At 46.0% G+C, this 21,700-nt stretch overlaps 1 protein-coding gene across 2 annotated transcripts in view; it reads left to right on the top strand.

Annotated features, from left to right (window-relative positions):
- Positions 1-19,381, top strand: part of LOC146202869 (ribosome biogenesis protein BMS1 homolog) — a 97,937-nt gene extending 78,556 nt beyond the window's left edge. For both annotated transcript variants that reach the window (XM_084588405.1, XM_084588406.1), the window contains exons 22-24: positions 3,202-3,377; positions 18,252-18,410; positions 18,499-19,381. In XM_084588405.1, the coding sequence (XP_084444531.1) occupies positions 3,202-3,377; positions 18,252-18,410; positions 18,499-18,699 (536 nt within the window). In that variant the 3' untranslated portion in view covers positions 18,700-19,381. The remainder of the gene's footprint in view (positions 1-3,201; positions 3,378-18,251; positions 18,411-18,498) is intronic.
- The last annotated feature ends 2,319 nt before the right edge of the window (positions 19,382-21,700 follow it).

The raw sequence follows: 21,700 nt of genomic DNA, 5'->3' as shown, positions 1-21,700 counted from the left end.
GGCGCGGTCGAAGTGTGTTTAAATCGCCCGTGCATTCGCATGCTACGTTTTTTAGCGGCGGCAACAAAAACTAGCATCAACGGCCCATGGTCTCCGACATCACACTTCCGCTTGCAGTGATCTCAGAGGTCATGAACGGCTATGACCAAACTCAGGGCGTCACTGCTGCCGCTGCTAGCGTTCAGCCATGCAACAGCTGGCAGGCATGTGACTGGCATCTCGTCACCATTGCTTCGTCATGGCGTGAGCCCATGCCGTACCTCTGCCACTGCAACTGACCTGTGCGCACGCGCTACACTCCCTGAATCCATTGGCTCCATCACGAAAATTGTGCGCAGAGGCAATATCTCTTCTTAGTGTGGGGGCTTGGTTCCCACTGTATCCGTCGAGATTCAACAGGTACGCCTGATGCCCCCGTTTTTGCTCTCCAACACGAAACAAAAAGCGAGAGTTCATGTTTATACCAAGCTTATTAAAAAATAGTGCTTTTTTGCACCTTTGTGTTGACCATATTAGTGTGCATTTTGTTTCATTTTATTAGCGAACTTCTTTACAGGAATTTGGGTGCGCACTTTTATAACGAACAAAATCTCGCGCCCCGTACTACTTAGTTATAACGAGGTTCGACTGTAGTTGACATGCAGTACAGCATGATAATACTGCAAAAAATAGTCATTATCACGTCCTTTTCCCTTCAGAGTATTTTCAGTGCTTTTCCCGGTCTTGTGAGGTTCCAGTACACCTGGTTTTAATCTATTATTGGGAAGGCATCGCAATATTAATAAATTTTAACCATACTTACAGTTGGAGACGGCATCATTATCTTATGCTATGCTTATTTGTAATGTTTTCATGGCAAAAGTTCCAACTGACAATTATGAATGCACAGATGTATTCATAAAGCAAACTACATTTAGCCTTTAATCATGTTAAGGTGCACATTTAATAATTGAGACAAATATGTCTGGTCCCTTGATGTTCGGATTAATGAGAATATACTGAATTTTGAATTAAGGGGGGGCACGGGTCTTTCGGACCAAAAAATCGCGAAAAAATCACTTTTTAGAAAATGCGATTTGCGAAATCAGTGGCTCTATCTACCTATGTGCTAAGTTTTTCATCTCTAGGATTAGTATTTTATTCACAATGCCAGTTTACATAATCGATGTCGCCCGAATTTGGGCCGAAAACGGCCCCCGAAACAACCAGTTTCCGCGAGGCATAGCTCCCATTTTATGTGCGGCACCGTAGCCATCTTGGTCTCATTCGAAAGAGCCGCCTTTCATCTTCAAATTGCCGCCTCTTCTGTTTACGTTCGCTCATTGGTCGCATACAAGATAGCAAAAAAGAAAACGTGGCATTTGCAATTCCATTGGCTTCCTGGTGCACGTGACGATAAGGCATCACCGCATTGGTGGAGCTGGCTGACGGCGTCTGCTCGGCGCGGCCGAGCCGCGGGGAGACGAGACGGCGGAGACGGAACGCCGGCCGCGCTTGGGTCCGAACCGCGAGGTGCATTCACGGCAAGAATTTAAAAAAAAAAAGTGAAAAAAATAGTTGATTAATTATCTCAAGTGATGCCTTGCCCCGGCTGTGCGCGCTCAGGCCGACGAAAGTCTTGCGACGAACGATCGTGTGTACAAGCCTAAAGTAGGCCTAGCATGTTCCCCAGCACGGGAGACTGCTACTGCCAGCGGTTGCACCCGCCGTTACAGTAATATTGCAGCAACAAAGCGGTAGTCGGATTGCTTTCGTGACGATGATGGCAGCGTGGCGGACAGTCCGCTTGGCGAGGCGGAGTTCACGATCGTCAGACCTAAACAGCTTGCAGAGATTGGCGAAGTGTAAAACATACGGCGGCGATATTGGCATTTAAGAAAGTGAACGTGGATAAGAAATCGCCGTCAAGCTTATTCTCCAATGCTTAAACTGCGGGACACGTCGTCTTCGTAGAGCTCGCCGCGCGTTTGCTCCGATCAGACCTCGTTCATAGTCCTTGTTGAATGCACTTGCTTCCTGTGCAATGCAGAGCACTGGGAAGCAGCAAACAGCTCCAAATTACATTTCTTTTCCGCAATAAACGTTTCTCACCGCATTCTTGATGCGAGGACATGGCAAAATGACGTACGTAAAAAAAAAAAAAGTCGCTGCCTGCATGAGACTCGTGCAGCCGAAAAAGTGACAACTGAATGTGCTGCAACTGCAAATCAAAATGAAAGCGGCGACACTTGGAGGTTGGAAAGCAAAGAGACTACAGTCCTGGAGGTTTCTAGCCATTTTAAATTGTAAATGTGTGCATTGCGCCAGTGAATGTCCGTTAAATAATCCCGTTTCTTTTTGCTCTTTTCTCAAAACATGTATTGTTGACCACTTGCAGTTTTGTGGCCTTAATATCTCTGCACCTATTGCAGATAGAGTAATAAATTATTTTTCAGCACTAAGCCAAATATGTGGAGCACACAATGTTGCAAGTAGATTTTTTAATTTCTTGTTCAAAATTTTTAAAATGGCTTTTTTTTTGTGACTATTATAGTGCTATATTTTGACCTTTGAACTTTGTTATGCAATAAAACAAGAAATAATTGCTCAATCAAAAAACTGCTTGCAACATTGTGTTCCTCATTCTTTCTAGTGTCCAGCAGTAATCATCTGTAGTTTTCCTTCAGTGGTAATTTTGTAATTGTTCTTGTAAGAATTAGACTAATTGGAGTAATTATCTTATGAAATAATTGGATCACAAAAGAAATAATTACAGTTTTGGAATCTGCACAAAAAACTGCACAAACCCACCAAGTTGCATCAATTTTGATTGGTAAATAAGGAAAATAGTTTTAAGACCAGTGTCCCCCTTTAATGAGAGTATGCTGTATTTTCCAAATCTTCTTTATTAGTAATTCTGCAGCAAAGGCCTTCAAATTGAATACCTGTCAAGTTTAAACCTATGGCAATAATGAACTTAAGGGTGCAGCACTCTTTACATCGCACACTACCTTTTCTGGCATTGGTTGCCTAACTAGGAGATTTGTCAACCAGAAGCCACATTCCCCAGGGTACTTTTCAGTCAGTGTTTATTGGTCCAAAGTGCTCTAAGCTGTAAATTTTAATGCTCCAAATTTCATTTTGGCAGTAGTACCGCTCTAAGTTGTTTGCTGCTAACGGCTTTTATTATTGCGACCTGATGTGCCCTACATCTGCTTCCAGACTTGGTGTTCCTGAAAGCATGGACTGAGGTGCCAGTGCAACGTTTCTACATGACCTTGACCACACTTCTTGCACCAGAGGAGGAGAAAACAAAGTGGCAAGGAATGAAGACTATTGGGCAGCTAAGAGCTGAGCGAGGCCTCCATGCACCCGTGTCGCAGGATTCTATCTATAAGGTAAGCAGGTTGCTTGATTGAAGTTCCTAGACAAGCTGCTTTGTGTGGGCATAATGCTGATTTGCACTGGATGAGGAAAATAGTCTGGTAGCTTTGATTGGGTGGTTACAGTCGCCGATCGATATTTCGGACGCCCAATTTTCCGGACCTGCCTAAAAATCGGACCTTGCCAAGGTACTGCCACGCACTCCATAGAGTCAATATATAACATCAACCAAAATTTCGGACACTTGAAATCAGTCTTGTTCGATTTTTCGGACTTTTTATTTCGATTCGCGACTCAAGAGCTACCGAAAACGCAAAACGCCGGTGCTATTTTGCTTTTCTGGCCGCTGCCATTTTGGTTTTGTGCAACCTCGAGCCCATGTCTCATATCGTCTGCTCATCACGCCATCGGAACCTCGCATACCTGGTATAGCCTCGATAGCAGGCACCGCTTGCTGCACCGTCCCGCCAGTGCCTGCTCTGCCGTGCTGCCGTCGTGCACAGCCATCAGTCGTCACGGTCGCCATTCACGTGTGGTGTGTTGTGCTGTACGACATCCCTACTACAACCCATGGACCAATGCATTATCCGGACACTCAAGCACCTTTATCGGTCACGCTTGCTCAGTCACATCGTGTTATGCGTGGACAGCGGCAAAACCTAGTGTCGACTTGTCTGCATTCTGCATGCTTTCCGATGCATAGAAGGCGATGACTGAGGAGGCACTGCGGAATTGCTTCCGCCACACAGGTTTCGCGATCAGATAAAGCACCGTCATTATCCGATGATAGCGTCAGTAAATCCCATCAGCCGTCTTCATCTGTTGACCTCATCGAGCACTTGCGCGCTGCAGGAGCCGTTCCCATGGAAGTGACGCTGAAGCAGTTGCTAACGCAGACATCGAGATCGAGTTCTGCACTGAACTCACCGACGACGAAATTGTTAGCCAGTTGCTTGAAAATGATGACTCAGGCTCCGACAGTGAGGAGCCAGAGGCTGTGCTGCCAACTAGCAGTGAACTAACCCGAGCTCTAATGGTGCTTTCGGCTGTGTACAGCGAGAATTTTTTTTAGAGAGTGGGGTAATGCAGCGTGTGCAACAGCAGCCGCTAGGCGGCTGCTCATCGAGAGTCTCGTGCGCGGACTTGAAGAAGGGGCCTCGTGGCATTCGATTAGAAGAGGTAGAAGTTAGCTGCTGTCTCTCGGTGCTCCGGACCTGCTCTCCTGTGCTATGCCTGCTAAACCAACCCCCCATTAAAAACCAACCTTCTGGTTATGGGCCTAAATGGCTACGTGACAGTATAAACAGGCAACGTTTGCAGACTGCCCAGTTTTACACACTCTTAGCAAGCAGCTTTCATAGCTAAACAATAAAGCTGGCTTTCTATAGAAGCTTTCTTTTGGACATTGGAACGAAAGTCTAGCACACCGTGGCAGTTCATTTCGAAGTGCTATGATAAGATTAAGTTCTGTGCTAAGTATGTTTCATTTGCCGCATTTTGGAACCTCGTTGTAACGAACCTTAGGGTAACGAAATTCGCGATGTAACAAATTTTTATTGCGAAAGCAATACTATGCCAGGTCTAACCGCTTGTTGCTGTGTGCCGTGTTCGTGGTCTCCTGGCAGGAGCTGCCAACTTAGGTCTCTCATTTCACATGGGACGGTTATGTCAGAATCAGCCTGCCATGACCCTGGCATTCACGTTACCCCTATAGGCCACTAAGGCACTTTCATACAGCTTGGTTAAAGCAGGGCTTTATATGTGGGCTGAGGAAGAAGAAGAACACTCGGTCACTCGCAGCCTTCGAACCCTTCTAATTTTTTTAATTTTCTTTTCTCTGCCCCATTGAAAACCATGTATATTTTTTTTTCCGCGATTGAACGAAGTAATTTTATACTGTACTCTCGATTTAACGAAGTCCTCGTGCATTGCATGCATGTACCAATAGCCACTTCGAAACTCGGATGGAAACTAAAACTTCAGCCCTGACACACTGCGTTTTACATCTGCCCTTTTATGTGCCAATTTTGCCGCCATTCTGGAATTTGCGAGTGAAACAAAATCCGTCGTGTGCATACGAAACCTACGGTGCGGAAGTTTTAGGACGTGTCATGCCATAGCGTAACTGGGCAGTCAGAACAAAAAAGCGCTAACCAGAAATATTGTAATTTGTTCGCATAATGAACCCACTTTTTTTTTTTCCCCCAAGAAATATCCACGCAAGTTTGAGAAGAGGGCTCAATACGTGGGAAAAGTTAAGATTATTATCATTTTATTTTTTACGAGTCCATCCCAGCCATCAATTATCAAAAAAGCATGCAGTCAGCCGCTGTCATGACGCCGCCTCTGCATCATTCCAGTCAAAAGGTGCTTGCTGCTGTCACATGTTCTAATGATTTTTATGGTAGCAGACCACGCCCACCCCATCACTGCGTGCTAAAGCAGATAAAGCAAACGCACTAAAAACTAAGCTTGCGCCACGGGACCATGCAGGCACTTCTTTCATGGCCTCTAGTTCGTGCCCCCCCCCCCCCCCCCTTTTCTACCCCACCACTACAGCTAAGGCCAAGAGACCATCATGAGACACACCACGCTGTTCTCCTGGGCAGCACCTTGACGCTGCCAAGAAATACACTGGACAGCGGCGGCACTGACTTTTTTTTTTTTTTTCGGTGGCAAAATTGGGAGGTGGGTTCTTATGCAAATAAATATGGTACGCGTACGTGAAGCCTGAACAAAGATTACTGCATCGTGTAGGCGATCCAGAGATAAGACTAAATCTCATTCACTATTGGGCGCAAGCACCACCACTGGAACAAATGGCACTAGCGTCGACCTAGGGCAGAAAGTGGGATCACGTGACTCTTTTTACTGCTGCTGAAGCAGATGCTCGATTGAATTTGTGTGTTTTAAAAGCTAATAGGCGCGTCTATTTCTGTAGTTTAAGTTGATGTAGAGTGCCAGCCTTGCACTTTCTGATCTTGCATCGTTACTAGGGCTGCTAAAGTTTATGAAAGCTGTTGCTATGGTCCGTTGCTGCTCTGTACCCGGACGTAATTGAGAGAACCCGGCGCAAGCTCTCATTGCTACCCGAAACATAAGCGCACAGAATTCTCCTTCTTTAATTAAAATTTGAATGGGCAAATCAGCGAGTGATCATTCTCATGGGCTACGCGAGATATGCATTAAATAAAAAAGAAAAAACCTACTGTGCGCGGGAAAAACAAATCTTCACTCTAACCAAGAGTGCCAATGACGGTAGTCAGTGCCGAGAATTCACTGCATGGAATGCACGTCTTCACACTTGCTAAAAAATTAATCCATGTCATCCCTGCAGTCAAACTTGTTTTCTCTGCTACGTTCAAGGGAATAAGCGAACGGTGCCGCTTCAGCTGGTGCTATACGAAGGCGCTCAACATCTGTCAGGCTCCTAACAGTCCTCTGCTCTTGCACAGGAATCCCATTACCTGTGCACTGACTGCTTACATCTGACTGGTTGTGCGGTAGCTTCAGTTGGTTTTTTTTTTTTCATAACAGCAGAAATGCTGCAGCCAGTGCACGTCGTCGTAGCAGTAAGCTCGCAAACTTCAATAACTGATTCGGTGAAGTGCTTTTTTGCCAAATGACTGGGCCTCATACCTCAAAATAAGCTTATACAGGCCCAGACCGAGGTGTATATTAAATAAATAAATGAACATAATGCTAACGCACAACTTAACTGCCTAGGAAAGCATCCTACAGCAGCCATTCAACGTGCGTTACACCACTTACTTCGTCATGCGGGTGCTTCTGAGAGGTGGGGCCACGGTATGTTCTCGCGCCCAATAATACGACAGCGTCCCCATTAAAATCCCTAGATCAGATGATCTAGAGACTTGTGTTAACTCTCTCTTGTCTCCGTTAGCAAACGTTGGATGATGATGCGCGGCCGGTCTCGAGGGAGAGCGCGCGCTCTTTTTTACGGCCTTCTCAATCGCCATGGGAACAATGGGATTTTTCCTTGAGTTACGCTCTCCGCTGCCGCCAGGGGCGCGACCTGCTCACTGTTTGTTTCGTGTCTGCTTCTGCGGCGGTGGGTGGCTTTTGCCAAGTTTCGCGCTGTCGCTCGCGGATTTTGTGGTGAGTGCTGTTCCGAAATGAAAGAACACAGAAGGTAGATGCTGCAGCGGCATGTCGTCAACGTACTACACACGCGAACGAAGTCTTTAAACACTGTCGCTCAGCAAACGTTAAAGCATATGACGTACATTAAGGCATGGTAGCTACTTTTGTCTATTTTAACCCGAATTTTTCCCAGCCTGTACAAGAATAAGAATAAAAAAAAAAACTGAATGAGCAGTGATCACATCGAAGCTTTTCAAGGCTAACATGACGGCAACTTGTCTGCAACAGCAAAACCGTCTTTCAGTGCTAGATGCAAAACCATCCATGTAGCACCGAAGATAAAAATAATTTCATAAAAATGTAATGTAAATTGCAAAATGCTTGCATGTTATAAAGTGGTAGTATAACAGTCAGAGTAAACATTTTAGAGTTGAGTTTTAAATGTTATTATAATTCATATATTAGCAAATGTGTTGTATTATAATCATTATTTTAATTTTGCAAATAAACATTGTTTAAATGAAATTTTTACATGATAATAAGCTTATTATGCAAATAATGATTGATGACCTAGACAGGAAAAGTAGTAAGGTTGGCATAAAAATCAATATGCAGAAGACTAAGGTAATGTTAACAGCCTCGGGAAGGAACAGCAGTTTACGTTAGGTAGCGAAGCACTGGAAGTAGTAGGTGAATATGTCTACTTAGGACAGGTAGTAACCGCAGATCCGGACCATGAAAAGGGAATAACAAGGAGAGTAAGATTGGTATGGAGCGCGTTGGGCAAGCACTCTCAGATTATGACTAGCAGCTTACCGGTATCGCTGAAGAGGAAGGTATACAATAGTTGCATCTTACTTGTACTCACCTATGGGGCTGAAACGTGGAGGCTAACCAAGAGGGTTCTGCTAACCAAGAGGACAACGCAGAGAGCAATGGAACGAAAATAGGGGGTAACATTAAGAAATGGGAAGCGTGCAGAGTGGGTCAGAAAAATAACTGAAGTTACTGACATTCTAGCGGAAATCAAGAAGAAGAAATGGGCATGGGCAGTACATGTAGTGCGAAGAGAGGATAACCGATGGCCGCTGAGGGTAACAAACTGGATTCCAAGGGAAGGGAAGCGTAGCAGGGGACAACAGAAAGTTAGGTGGGCGGATGAGGTTAAGAAGTTCGCAGGGGTCAAGTGGATGCAGCTAGCACAGAACCGGGTTGATTGGAGAAATACGGGAGAGGCCTTCGCCCTGCAGTGGGTATAGTCAGGCTGATAATGATGAAGCTTATTATGAAAACAATAAAAAATGTTTTGATATTCATGACACCACTTGCGCTGGAAGTGGCCAATAAATGACGCAGGTGATATTCGATGCAGTGGCTTACAAATGGGTTCCCCCCTTTTGTAAGTATTGTGAGCCCTCCTCGGATCTTCTTTCATTTGTACATACCATGATCTTCTTCCTCTTGTCGTCATCATCGTCCCGCGGCGCCGGCTCCGGTGCGCGCTTGGGTTTTCGCCAGCAGATGAAACGTTGACACGGCATACCTTGCCTTGCCTTCACGACCTTGCCGTCTGGACCTGGCCTTCTTTCACAAGTGGTGGAGGTGAAATTCGATCCCCTTGCTGCCTTGTGCCCTGCCTCTCGCTGGAGCTACGTTCCGGTCGCCGTTTAACAACTACCATCGTCATGTCAACTGACAGCAGTCCCGACCAGGCCGGACCCTCTACCTTGGCTACACCGCCGCCTCCGATGGTGCCCACACGACAACGCGACCCGCCGCTGTTCGCTGGTCGTCGCGACGAAGACGTCGATGGCTGGCTTGACACTTATGAACGCTGCAGTGCCTACAACCGGTGGGATGATGCCTTAAAATTTCTGAATGTATCTTTCTATCTTATTGAGGTCGCCAGAAATTGGTTTATTAACCGCGAACCCCACACCACAAACTGGCCCACCTTCAAGCAGCAGTTCCGACAGTACTTCGCCGACCCGGCTTTTCGGATGGAGATTGCAAGGAACAAGCTCGCTACCCACCTTCAAGGTCCCGATGAGTCCTATGCGTCATACATAGAGGCCGTGCTTGCACTCTGTCGGCGTATCAGTCCCACCATGCCGGAATCTGAACGTGTACACCATGTCTTGAAGGGAATCAATTCAATGGCTTATAACACCCTAGTTGCCCAGAATCCATCAAGTGTTGACTCCATTATAACGACCTGCCAACGCCTTGACCAGCTACAGTCCTCCCGATTGCAGCCCGGCTTCACTACTGCCCCGACCTCTACTGACCTCGATCTACGACCCATGATTCGAGCGATAATCCGCGAGGAGCTCCAAGCCCTCAGCCCTTTCTGCCGGTACGGGTGCAATCATTCGTCTCCTCCTTCTAACGACGCCGGCCTCCGCCAAATCATTAAAGAAGAGTTGGCCACTATCAACCACCCTGTCACACCCGATCCTCCTGCACCTCACCTAGCACGGACTTATGCTCACATTGCTGCATCCCCTCCTCCTTTTGTTCCCCCACCCCAAGCACCACCCTACAACCACATCAATGCCATGACGACGGCTCAACCAACGCCACCCTATTACGCACCTTGGCGCCCCTCTCGCCCAGGGTGCTATTATTGTGGAATTCGAGGACACATATCTCGCTTTTGTCACCGACGCATTCAGAAAGAGCGACGTGGTTATGACTCCTTCGAAAGTGATATACCTGCATATTATCAGTGACGACCAATTCCCAGCCAACCTCGTCGATTCTCTCCACCGCCAGTATCATCGTCTGAACCAAGTGGGGCTCATGTATCCCGACACCGGTCCCCTTCCCCATACCGCCGCTCTGTTTCGCCCCTTCGACCAGCAACAACTCTCCCTGTCCGTAATTCGGAAAACTAAGCGATGCAGTTTCCGGAGGTGAAACTGCACTTTGCGAACTTGCAAAACGTCCTCCTCATCGCCCGTATAATATGATTTCCGTTTTAGCTGAAGGATTACCGGTCAAAGCTTTGATTGGCACAGGGGCTGCACTTTCTGTTATTCACGCTGATTTGTGCCACCGTTTGCAGAAAGTAACGACACCATATGATGGGCCTGAACTTCGTGGAGCAAATGGCGTCCCTCTGCACCCTTCAGCAAAGTGTACAGTTCGAGTTGTTATAGATGGCGTCCGCCACCATGTGCAGTTTCCTGTGCTTTCACCGTGTGCGCATTTGATGATTTTTGGATGGGATTTTTTGTCAACCGCTTCAGCGTTAATTTCTTGTGGCGGCTGTGTCATCCATATGACAGACAGTGATTTTTCATCTGACATTTCTGCACAGCATCATTCCCTCATTGCTGCAGCTGATACTGTATTGCCTCCACAGCGTGAAACACTTATTACCGTTGTTTCTGAACACATCACTGACGGGGATGTACTCATCGCACCATCTCATCGTCATCTTGCACGTGGAATCGCCTTCCCATCAAGTCTTGTACGATTCCTCAGCAGCTCAGCGATAGTAGCTGCCACGAACACTTCCTGTGAATCCCTCGTGCTGACTAAAGGAACTTCCCTGCCATGCATAGTGGATGCTCACCCTATGTCCATGATGGTGCTCACTGCCCCGCTACCTCCGCAACGTGATTCATCTCAAGTCTCTCTTTTCCGAACCTCATGCTGCACCAACGCTAAGGATTGCTGCAAGTGCTTCAAGCCCACCGAGCCATTTTTGATGCCACTTCCCCACCACTGGGACGGACTAGTGTTGCACATCACCGCATCTTTACCGAAGGTAACTCAATTGTACGCCGATGACCTTATCGGGTTTCTCTCTCGGAACGAAAAGTAATTGAAGAAAATGTCAATGGCATGCTCCGTCGCGATATTATTCATCCATCAACAAGCCCATGGTCCTCCCCAGTTGTATTAGTTAAAAAAAGGACGGATCGGTACGATTTTGTGTTGATTATCGCGCACTCAACAAAATTACCCGCAAAGACGTCTACCCGATGCCGCGTATTGATGACGCCCTTGACTCTCTCCAAGGCGCCGAATATTTCTTGACCTTGGGCCTCCGCTCAGGTTATTGGCAAATACCTATGCACGAAGACAACAAAGAAAAAAACGCTTTCGCAACTCCCGACGGGTTTTACGAGTTTAATGTTATGCCCTTCGGCCTTTGTAACGCACCCGCAACATTTTAAAGAATGATCGATACTGTACTTCGTGGCCTCAAATGGAGAACCTGCTTATGTTACTTGGATGACATTGTTACCTTTTTGTCAACTTTCACCGACCATCTCACGCGCCTGAATGAAGTTCTCATGCTGAAGTTTTTCGCTTCAGCGGGCCTTCAGCTCAACACCAAGAAGTGCCACTTTGCAGAGAAGGAAATTAAAATATTGGGACATCTGGTTAGCCATGACGGCATTCGCCCAGACCCTGAAAAAATAATCACGGTCTTGAACTTTCCTCGTCCGTAACAGACTACAGATTTGCGCAGTTTTCTCGGCCTGGCGTCCGATTTCTGGCGATTTATAAGACATTTTGCAACTATTGCTGCGCCACTTCATGAACTACTTAAGGCGCGTAGCCCTTTCGTGTGCACTGAACAGTGCAACACTGCTTTTAATGACCTAAAGCACGCCCTCACATCAAATCCCGTTCTTGGCCACTTCAGCGACAGCGCTCCTACCATCCTGCACACTGATGCCAGTGGTCACGGTCTTGGCGCTGTCCTTCTGCAGTGCGATGCAACTTCGCGTGAGAAAGTGATTGCCTTCGCCAGTCGGACCATGACTCCAGCTGAGAAAAACTACACCATTACCGAGCAGGAATGTCTCGCCGTCGTCTGGGCTGTTCAAAAGTTTCGCTCTTACCTATATGGTCGGCATTTCACAGTTGTGACCGATCACCATGCTCTTTGCTGGTTATCTTCACTGAAAAATTTGACAGGCAGACTTGGCTGTTGGATTCTACGCCTGCAAGAATACCATTTCGATGTCGTTTACAAATCGGGTCGCCAACACCAAGACGCCGATGCTCTTTCTCGCTGCCCGGTTTCGGAATCAGCCTGCTGTTTTTCTTCACAATGCATTTCCACCTCTGACCACAGTCGACCATCGCTTCCACCGACGCATATCATTGCAGTTTCTTTTGACGGCTCTTTGAACAAGCACGCTCTCCGCTCACAGCAATTAGCTGATGCCTACTGCCGGCCCATCATCGACCGCCTTATCAGCGCTTCGAGTCCACCCAACGCCAGGCTTCGCCGACAGCTTCGCAATTTCAAGCTTGAAGATGGCATACTACGCCGCTACGTGTATTATCCTGATGGAACTCGCTGGCTCCCAGTCGTACCGCGTGTGCTTCGCCCACGTATACTAGCGGCTTTCCATGATGACGTTACTGCAGGTCACCTTGGTTTTGACAAAACATACGACCGCGTGAAAAGACGATTCTTTTGGCCCGGCCTGTCTACCACCGTAGCTAAATACGTTGCTTCCTGCCACCTGTGCCAACGTCACAAGCGGCAGACTTCTTCCTCTGCTGGCCTCCTACAGCCCCTTCCCTGTCCCGCCACACCATTCGACGTAGTCGGCATCGACTTATATGGTCCCCTACTTCTCTCCAATGGGGGTAACCATTAGATTATAACAGCTGTCGACCACCTTACACGCTATGCTGAGACTGCCCCTGTACCGACTGGTTCCGCTGAAGAGGTAGCTAATTTCTTTTTGCGGTCAATTGGATTGCGTCATGGCGCTCCTCAGGTGCTTCTAAGTGACCGCGGGACGGCCTTCTTATTGACAGTCGTATCCGAAGTTCTTCGTGCGTCATCCACCCTCCATAAGACAACCTCAAGCTACCATCCCCAGACTAACGGTCTGACTGAGCGATGTCATCGCACACTATCAGATATGATATCCATGTACATCACACTGGATCATCGAAATTGGGATACTGTTCTACCATTCGTCACATTCGCCTATAATACTGCAGTACAGCGGACTACCGGTTACTCCCCATTTTTCCTCGTTTTCGGCCGTCCTCCCACTACAATCCTCGACACTTCCTTCTTCTCTACACCCGACTACTCCTCATCATTACCAGCCCAGTTCTTATCCCGTGTGGCCAGATGCCGTCATCTTGCCCGCCTAAATACAGAAGCGTGCCAGCAAGACCGCAAGAGTCGCTACGATTCGAAGCATCGCGCGGTCTCTTCGTCCTGGTGACGAAGTACTGCTCTTTACACCACTGCGCACCCCTGGCCTTAGTGATAAATTTCAGCGCTGCTATCTTGGTCCCTACAAGATCATCAACCAAACTTCCCCAGTAAACTACCAAGTCACACCTGTTGATCCCCCGGCTGACCGACGCCACCGTGGAACTGAAATTGTTCATGTATCTCGCTTGAAGCCGTTTGTGCGCCGCGGTACATCGGTTGGTTAGGAGCGGCCAGGCCGGCCGCTTCCGACCTCCCGGGCAGATTGTGTGAGCCCTCCTCGGATCTTCTTTCATTTGTACATACCATGATCTTCTTCTTCCTCTTGTACATACCATCATCATCGTCCCGCGGCGCCGGCTCCGGCGCGCGCTTGGGTTTTCGCCAGCAGATTAAACGCTGACACGGCATACCTTGCCTTGCCTTGCCTTCACGACCTTGCCGTCTGGACCTGGCCTTCTTTCACAGTATGCAAGAAACATCTAAAGTGTTAAAGAAGGACACTCTCACTAAAGACACATTTTAAGCCCTATAGTGACACCATTGAGTCTCTCTTCGAGAAAGTAAGGGTAATGTGTGGAAGGAAACGACATGCTAGATGCGAGGGCCGTAACAGCTAGCGGCACTTGACTACATTGTCCAGACGGACATTTCATCTGAGAGCAAAATCGAGGCACCTTGCGTCGATGCCAAAAAAAAAAATCATTTCTGCTGTGCCGCAATCAGTAACGAGGAACTGAAGGAAGTGATGGCATCTCCTGTCAACCCATTACCCACTGTCACCTATTCCGGTTTACCTTATGTCGTTGGATATATCGTTAAATTAATCAATTTCGGGTGGGACGCTTGCGCTATTCTTCTTGAAACTAGCGAAAGCAGCAGCCCCATGTATACTCTTCTATGAGGACAATATTCTAATGGACTGCATTATCCGAAACCAGAGCTTGTTGCCCTGTTGGACAATTTTTTTTTTTTTGAAAATGTTGCCATGCACTTACTATCGTATTTATTCGCATATAGGTCGACCCTTTTCTTTTTTTTTCAGAAATGTTATCCATAATTAGCTATCGACCTATATTCGTGACCAAAGCGAGACAAGCCAGGAGGTTGTGACCAAAACAAACGCGCCGGCATGCATGTCGAAGATTAAAAACGGAAAATTTGCGACAATTAGGTACATAAATCCAAAAAGAGTGCTAGTGAAGTTAATAAGTCGCCACAAAGTTCCTGATTAATAGAATCACTGGTATAACCAATTCATAAGGGTAGCGCAGTAGCGCTGACGTCCGCTTTCAGGTTGTCTACTTTGCAGGCTTCGTACGGGGCTCGCATTGGCTCGCATACCTCGGAAAGCCTTGTCTTTGTGTCTTTTTTTGCGTCGCCTTTCTGAGATTGCATTCGCAGTTTTGCCAAATCTCTTTCTCTGTGGTTTTGCTGGTTCTGCTTTTGCTGCTTGATTGACGATGTCACATCGACAGAGCTTCACCGCCGACTTCAAGCGAGAAGGGATTCTTTTTGCGGAGAACTCGAACTGTGCTGCTCAGCGTGAGTTCAATGTAAACAAAAAGTTGATTAGGGGCTGGCGGAAACAGCGCGACCGACTGTTTGCGTGCAATGGATGGCGTCGTGCTTTTCGCGGGCCAGCAACCGGGAGGTACGATGCTCTCGAAAAGGAATTGAGTCTTCATGTGGAAGAGGAGCATGCGAAGGGTCTTCAGGTGTCGTGCGAGGACATACAAACGAAGGCTCGGCAATTGGCGCAGCGAGAGGGGATAGGTCGGTCGACGTTCAAAGCGAGTCGGGGTTGGGTTCAGAAGTTTATGCGGCGCAACTGACTCTCCCTTCGTCGTAGAACGACCATCTGCCAGAGTTTGCCAGCAGAATACGAGGAACGGCTTATTGAATTTCAGTGCTACGTTCTGAAGCTCCGGCATGAAAAGGATTATGGTCTTGGCCAGATAGGGAACGCCGGCCAAACGGCAGTATACTTTGGCATGCCCAGTTGTACCACCATAACAACAAAGGGGGCAAAAGACGTGCGCTTGTTGACGACTGGCCACGAGCATACACGCTTTACTGTCATGCTGTGCTGCACTGCAGATGGCTGGAAGTTGCCGCCATACATCGTGTTTCGCCGAAAGACTCTTCCAAAAAATGAATCGTTCCCGAAAAAAGTGATCATCCGCGCAAATGATAAAGGGTTTATGAACGAAGAAATGGTCAAAGAATGGTTTAAGACTGTTTGGATGAAGCGACCAGGCGCCGACTTGGGCCTTCCGAACATGCTGGTCTTGGACTCATTTAGAGGCCACATTTGCCCGGGCGTCAAGGAAGCCCTACAGAAGGCAGGCACGGACCTGGTCGTCATATCACCAGGTATGACGTCTCAACTGCAGCCGCTGGATGTCGCCGTCAATAAGCCTTTCAAGGACCGCGTCTCGAAATGCTACAAGGAGTGGCTAGCGAACGACAGTGCAGCCATGACGCCAACGGGACGTCGCAAGAAGGCCTCGCTCAGCGAAGTGGCGACATGGGTGAAAGATGCGTGGGAAGACCTTCCTGCGGAGATAATCAGGACAGCATTCAAGAAATGCTGCATTTCGAACGCACTCGACGGAAGCGAGGACGACGTCCTTTGGGATACCGAGGTCGCCAGTGAAGCATCCCAAGAGGAAAGCAGTTCAGACGATGATGTGGCTTCTTCTGACAGCGACTAGCTAGTGGCCAAAGCTCGTTATGAATAAAGGTTTGTCGTGTACATGTTTCTCGGTTTTTCAAAAAATATGGGTCGACTTATATTCGAATAATTTTTTTTTATTCCTCGGCGAGCCTTGTATATAGGGGTCGACCTATATTCGTGGTCGACCTATATGCGAGTAAATACGGTACACACAAATGTTCTCGAAGTACTTAAGATCCTGATTCAATCAGCACTTGAGAATTCACCATTGAGTATCCTGGAAGGAATTGGCAACAGCCATGTTATAAGGTCCACTTCTTTGATATTTGAAAATTTCTCAGAATCCTTCTTGTCAATTAATTATGCCTAGAAAGTGACAGACAGGAACGAGAGGCAAACTCCTTATGTGTCAAGCCGTGCCGGAAGATTTTGAGACTGAATTTTCTAGCCACAAGTCGCATTTTGATGAACGGATGAATATGCAGTACAATGTGTAATTTTGAAGGACCATTTTTTTTTGTGTTTGCCGCTCTTTTCAAGTATTCATTAAATGTATATGCCCATTTCCTTGATTAAAAGTTGTTGTTTATCTATGTAATATAAAGACTACGTCTGTCATACATGTGTGTACGGGCAGAGGCATATTATTTTCTATAACTTTTGGGTAGCCTCACCACACTACATGTCATACATGTGCGTCAGTCACGAGATTACATATACGTCTTCGGTCTTTCAACCAACAGATATGTTTTGAATGAAGCTAGAACAGCCCACTCCACTAGACAACTGAAGTTTTAACTATATGCATACATTTTTGTTCCTTACTTTGAATCTGAGACGTGCCACGAATTTTCACCGGTCCTCTTTTGCTCTGAACGAAAACGGCAGCGGCTGTCAAAATCTCTACCCATCAGTTTGCCATGCACTCGCATCAGGTTGCCCTGCACCTACTTACAGCTTTCAAAAGCACACTGCATAGCCTGATACATATCTTTTGGTATAAAATTTAGGGGTAAAAATTGTTGAGGTAAGTGTACCAGAAGCTTTATTCAACCTTGTGCGGCCGCCCTGACGAAGGTGCACGCGGGGATTATTGACTGTTTTATTCCTCATACAAGATAAATCTTAGACGCTGAATACGGCGTCTTTGCATAAGCCATAAGGGGTGAAATGTCAGGACCTGCGAGTTGCAACTGATGTGGGCGGAGCGAAGAGTGAGCGCACGTTTCCTTTGCGCGTAAATTGCGGTAGCAGAGGCGCAGCAGTGGGGCGGTGGTGACCCCACCGAGGCGCGGTGGGAGGTGGAAACAGACCCCGTTGGAGAGGCCGTAAGAAAAGAGAAGCGCGCTCTTCTTCGAGACCGGCCGTGGATGATGATACCAATGGCGACATCTGGCGGCGGCTTTGACTACTAGACACTGTGCTCACTCTCTGCACACGCGGAGAAAAATTGTGCATTTGCGTCTGTTCATTATCACTCATTATGTGGTCCTGATATACAAAATAGCTTCCGGTGCACTTGTTAGCGCTATTGTTGCTAGAATTTCTTGCTTATTTCCTGATTTCGTAGTTTACATGTTCCCAGCAGTGTTCCATGAACCTGTTACTTCATTTGGACAGCTAAAACATAGCAACCTCGACGTAACGAAATTCGCGATTTAACGAAATTTTTGGCTGCACGTAGGACTTCGTTATATCGAGGTTCGACTGTATATATTTGTGAAATTTCGACAGGAATGAGTTTGCACTTTTGCTGAGTGAGCTGCTGATAACGAGCCTTTGTCAAGTACTAGAGCGTTTCATTGAACGATTTTTCCTTTTGTAGACCCATGTTGCCTATGTTAAAATGAACTTCGATCTAATTATAACTTCTGTGGCTCTTCCTTTCAATACCAGGATCCAGAGAGGAAGATGTTCCACTTCAAACCATTTGTGGTTCCTAAAGAACTCCAGAAGAACCTCCCATACAAGGACAAGCCCAAGGTGAAGTCTGTGACAGAGGGAGGAAATGCCCTTGAGCGAGTGGCCGTTGTTCTGGAGGAACCAGAAAAGGAGGTAAGCAGGCTTCCTTTACGTAGAGAGTAGTGTGCTGGTGCTCCCACAGGATGCTGTACTCACACTTGTTTTGCATTCTCTTTTTCAGAAGCTAAAGCTGCTGCAGATGATGAGAGTTGTGCAGAAAGAAAAACACCGCAAGATGAAAGAGAAAATCATCCAGAGAGTGCGAGCACACCGAGCTGAGTGTCGAAAGAATGAACTGAAGCAGCTCAAAAGGCAGAAGGAGTTGAAGAAGAGGATTTGCAAGGCCTTGACGAGAATGAAGAAGCCACAGGCTAAAGCATGATGCAGAAGTCTGTGTTGTGGTCATTTGTATATAAGTCAGTAAATATTTTTTTTTTTGTTTTGTTTTTTAGGGTTTTAAATTTCGGAAGTGACTCAAGCCATGCAGGACGCTGTTGTGGAGGACTCCAGAAATGTCAACCACATGGGGTTCTTTACATGCACTGATGGTACACAGACAGGCACCTTGTTTCTTCCTCCATCAAAATGCGCCCGGTAGTGAAGCCGCATTATTTGATTCAGCAGTCAAGCACACACTGAGCAACCGTAGCAGCTAGTCAGTGACTTTAATGTATATCTGATTATATTTCAGTGTAATATCTGGCCTTGTCCTGGTACAAACAACTTCGTATGCTGTGCTAATCTGCAATACTAGCCCAAAGTGCACTCGAGTCTCGAAACATTGTCTGGCATGCATGGCTAGGCTATTGTTGCTATGGCAACAAGGCCAGGCATGCTGCTCTCTGGACAAAGTGGGGTGCTTAAGTGAGGCTTGTAACGTCACATTGATACATCCATAAGGATATATTCACTTGTTGGGGATTTTGCCAATCGTCCAAATTTCCAGGAAAATTCCATGCTGTCACAGGGTTCATTGTGGCAATCTTATAAATCTAATTTTTAACTCTCAGGACCGTGAAAGAACAGGCAATTCTGAGAGCCTTCAAAAAGCTTTTTTTTTTTTTTTTATGCAATATTAACAGCCCTGGTGCAATGTACAGTGACTTGAATACCACTTGAACAAACATCATTTAAACGAAGTATTCAGTTGTACAAACTTTATTGAATTCCACCAACGAAGCTCCATTGAACGCTATACAAATGCCGTTCACTTTAATGGAATCTGTTATTACTGATTTCAGTTCTACAAAGATTTTCAGCGGCATCATCCTGTGTCTCCCACGTCATACTTAGCACTTCAACAAGCACAACCCGCATAAACTTCACATTGAAAATAATGTTGCGTTACTATGCGACGAAAAGTGGTGGTAATTTAGCTTTAAACTGAATTAGCTATCTAAACAAGCTTGTTCAGGAGAGAAAGCTGCCTGGCTAGTTAGTGCTGTATAATGGGAAGAATTTGCGCAAAATACGGACACAAGACAGAAGGGAGGACGGACAGTCACGAGCGTTCGTGACTGTCCTATGTGTCCTTCCTTTTGCCTTGTGTCTATTCTGCGCTGACTTCTTCACAGTAAACAAGCTTGTAGCCACCCGAATCCGTAGCTGGCTTTGCATGCTTAATTGGCTCCACAGTCATAGCTAGCCATAGCCAGAGCCTCAGCCCTACTATGGTTTCAGCTCCAAGAAAGGCGCATGTATGCATGCTGATTAACGATGATCTGCTGAAGCAGTGATCAGCTTGGCAAAAATGAAGGCCTTTGCTGCTCAGCAGACAGTTGTGCCGGACAAGGTTCATGAGAGTTTGCACACAGTGACTATGCTCAAGACCACTGCAGCCGTTAGCTCAAAAGTGCTGCAAAAGGTTACTGCATTCTTCACTTACAAATGACCTCAGTGACAAATAAATGGATTGAGATATTTCAATGCCCTATGTTTCTTGGAGATAATGGAAACAAGCTTGCACGCACTTAGTTCAGTTCAGCGAAATTTCACTTTAACAAACTTTTCTCCGAAGGTTCCTTGAAGTTTGTTCACTATGCCAAAATGTAGCTACTTAAATTCTCTTTTATACACATGAATAATACTTAAGCACTATACATAACTTGAAAAAAGTCTTTCTGGTGGAATTTTTGGGGAAAAAATGGCTCTATATTGAAAAGATTTTGAATATAGAGATTAAGCATGGTAATAAACAATTTCAAAATATGCAAAAAGTGGTGCAATGCCTCTTTTCTTAGATTTAAAAATATGATTTGAATATTTTGTGGGCGCCATCGAATAAGAGAGATGACTTTGAAGGGTTCTGCGCAAAATGTTTTACTAAATGAAATATTTACATTATTTAAATAGAATATATGGTAAATGCAGCTAAATACATGGTCTTTAAAGTTCATGCAAAATATTTTTACAATTATACATGCAATGAATAAAATACTTTCTATGCCAACTTGCTGAAAAAAACATCTTAAAAGTAAAAGAAGGCATGTTTATCAAAGTAAAATGCTGCAAAAAAAGAACAAAGAAAAAGATTCAGAATGTAAATGATCTGCTAAAGTGTCTGTTGTACAAATTTGGCATGCCTATATGTAGAATTCTTTCCTTCCTGCATTCAATGCGTGCGGCGGTTGTTACCAAGTCTGTTGTACAGATTTTCCCAACTACACTAACAAAATGTGGTGAAGCTAAATTACCAAGGAAGTAATATGTTATGTACCGAAGTCTATTTTAAAAGCATGCCATCCTCATAGTATTGCTAAATTGCTAGCTCTTACTGTGTTCATAGCACAGCGTGGGTTGCATTTTCGCGCATTTTGTAGTTCATGGCTGCCAAGTTTTGCAGCACATTTTGCAGAAGATTGTGGAGTGTTATCTAGTTTTTGCAATTGTTCTAGGACCTGTTCTTAATAATGTAGGGGTTCAAACCACACTCCATGTGGCTTACAGAGCTTTGCACTGCTGCTGGTCTGCTGGTGCCCCCTCGCATACCAGGCGGTTCCTCGTTAATTTCTAGCAAATGGAAACAAAACTGCAGGAAAACAGTGAGTACATGTAACTGCTCAATAGTGAGCTGAAATCGAAAGTATGCTTTCTTTGGAGCACTAATTAGTTCCAGTCTGATATTTGACAGATCCCAATAAATGCGCAAAAAAGCAGCAAAATTGCAAGGTGGCGCCATATTCGTAGCACGTCTAAGCATGTCCTGACGCAAACTCCTTGCCATTTATGGTGTCGTTTGGGACCATTTCACTCCGAATAAGTTCTTTTATGCTACCACCTGCTGAAAAAAAGAACTTCATGGAAACAGACTACAGTTGTCATACTATCTGCCATGTGTTTCCAACAGATGAAAATTATAGCACATTTAAAACCATCTTTCATGT

Source organism: Amblyomma maculatum, chromosome 1, assembly GCF_055883805.1.
Source record: "Amblyomma maculatum isolate TAMU_Amacu chromosome 1, ASM5588380v1, whole genome shotgun sequence".
Classification (NCBI taxonomy): Eukaryota; Metazoa; Arthropoda; class Arachnida; order Ixodida; family Ixodidae; genus Amblyomma; species Amblyomma maculatum.
Note: the sequence above shows the minus strand (reverse complement) of the source record. Positions and strands in the feature narration are given on the sequence as shown.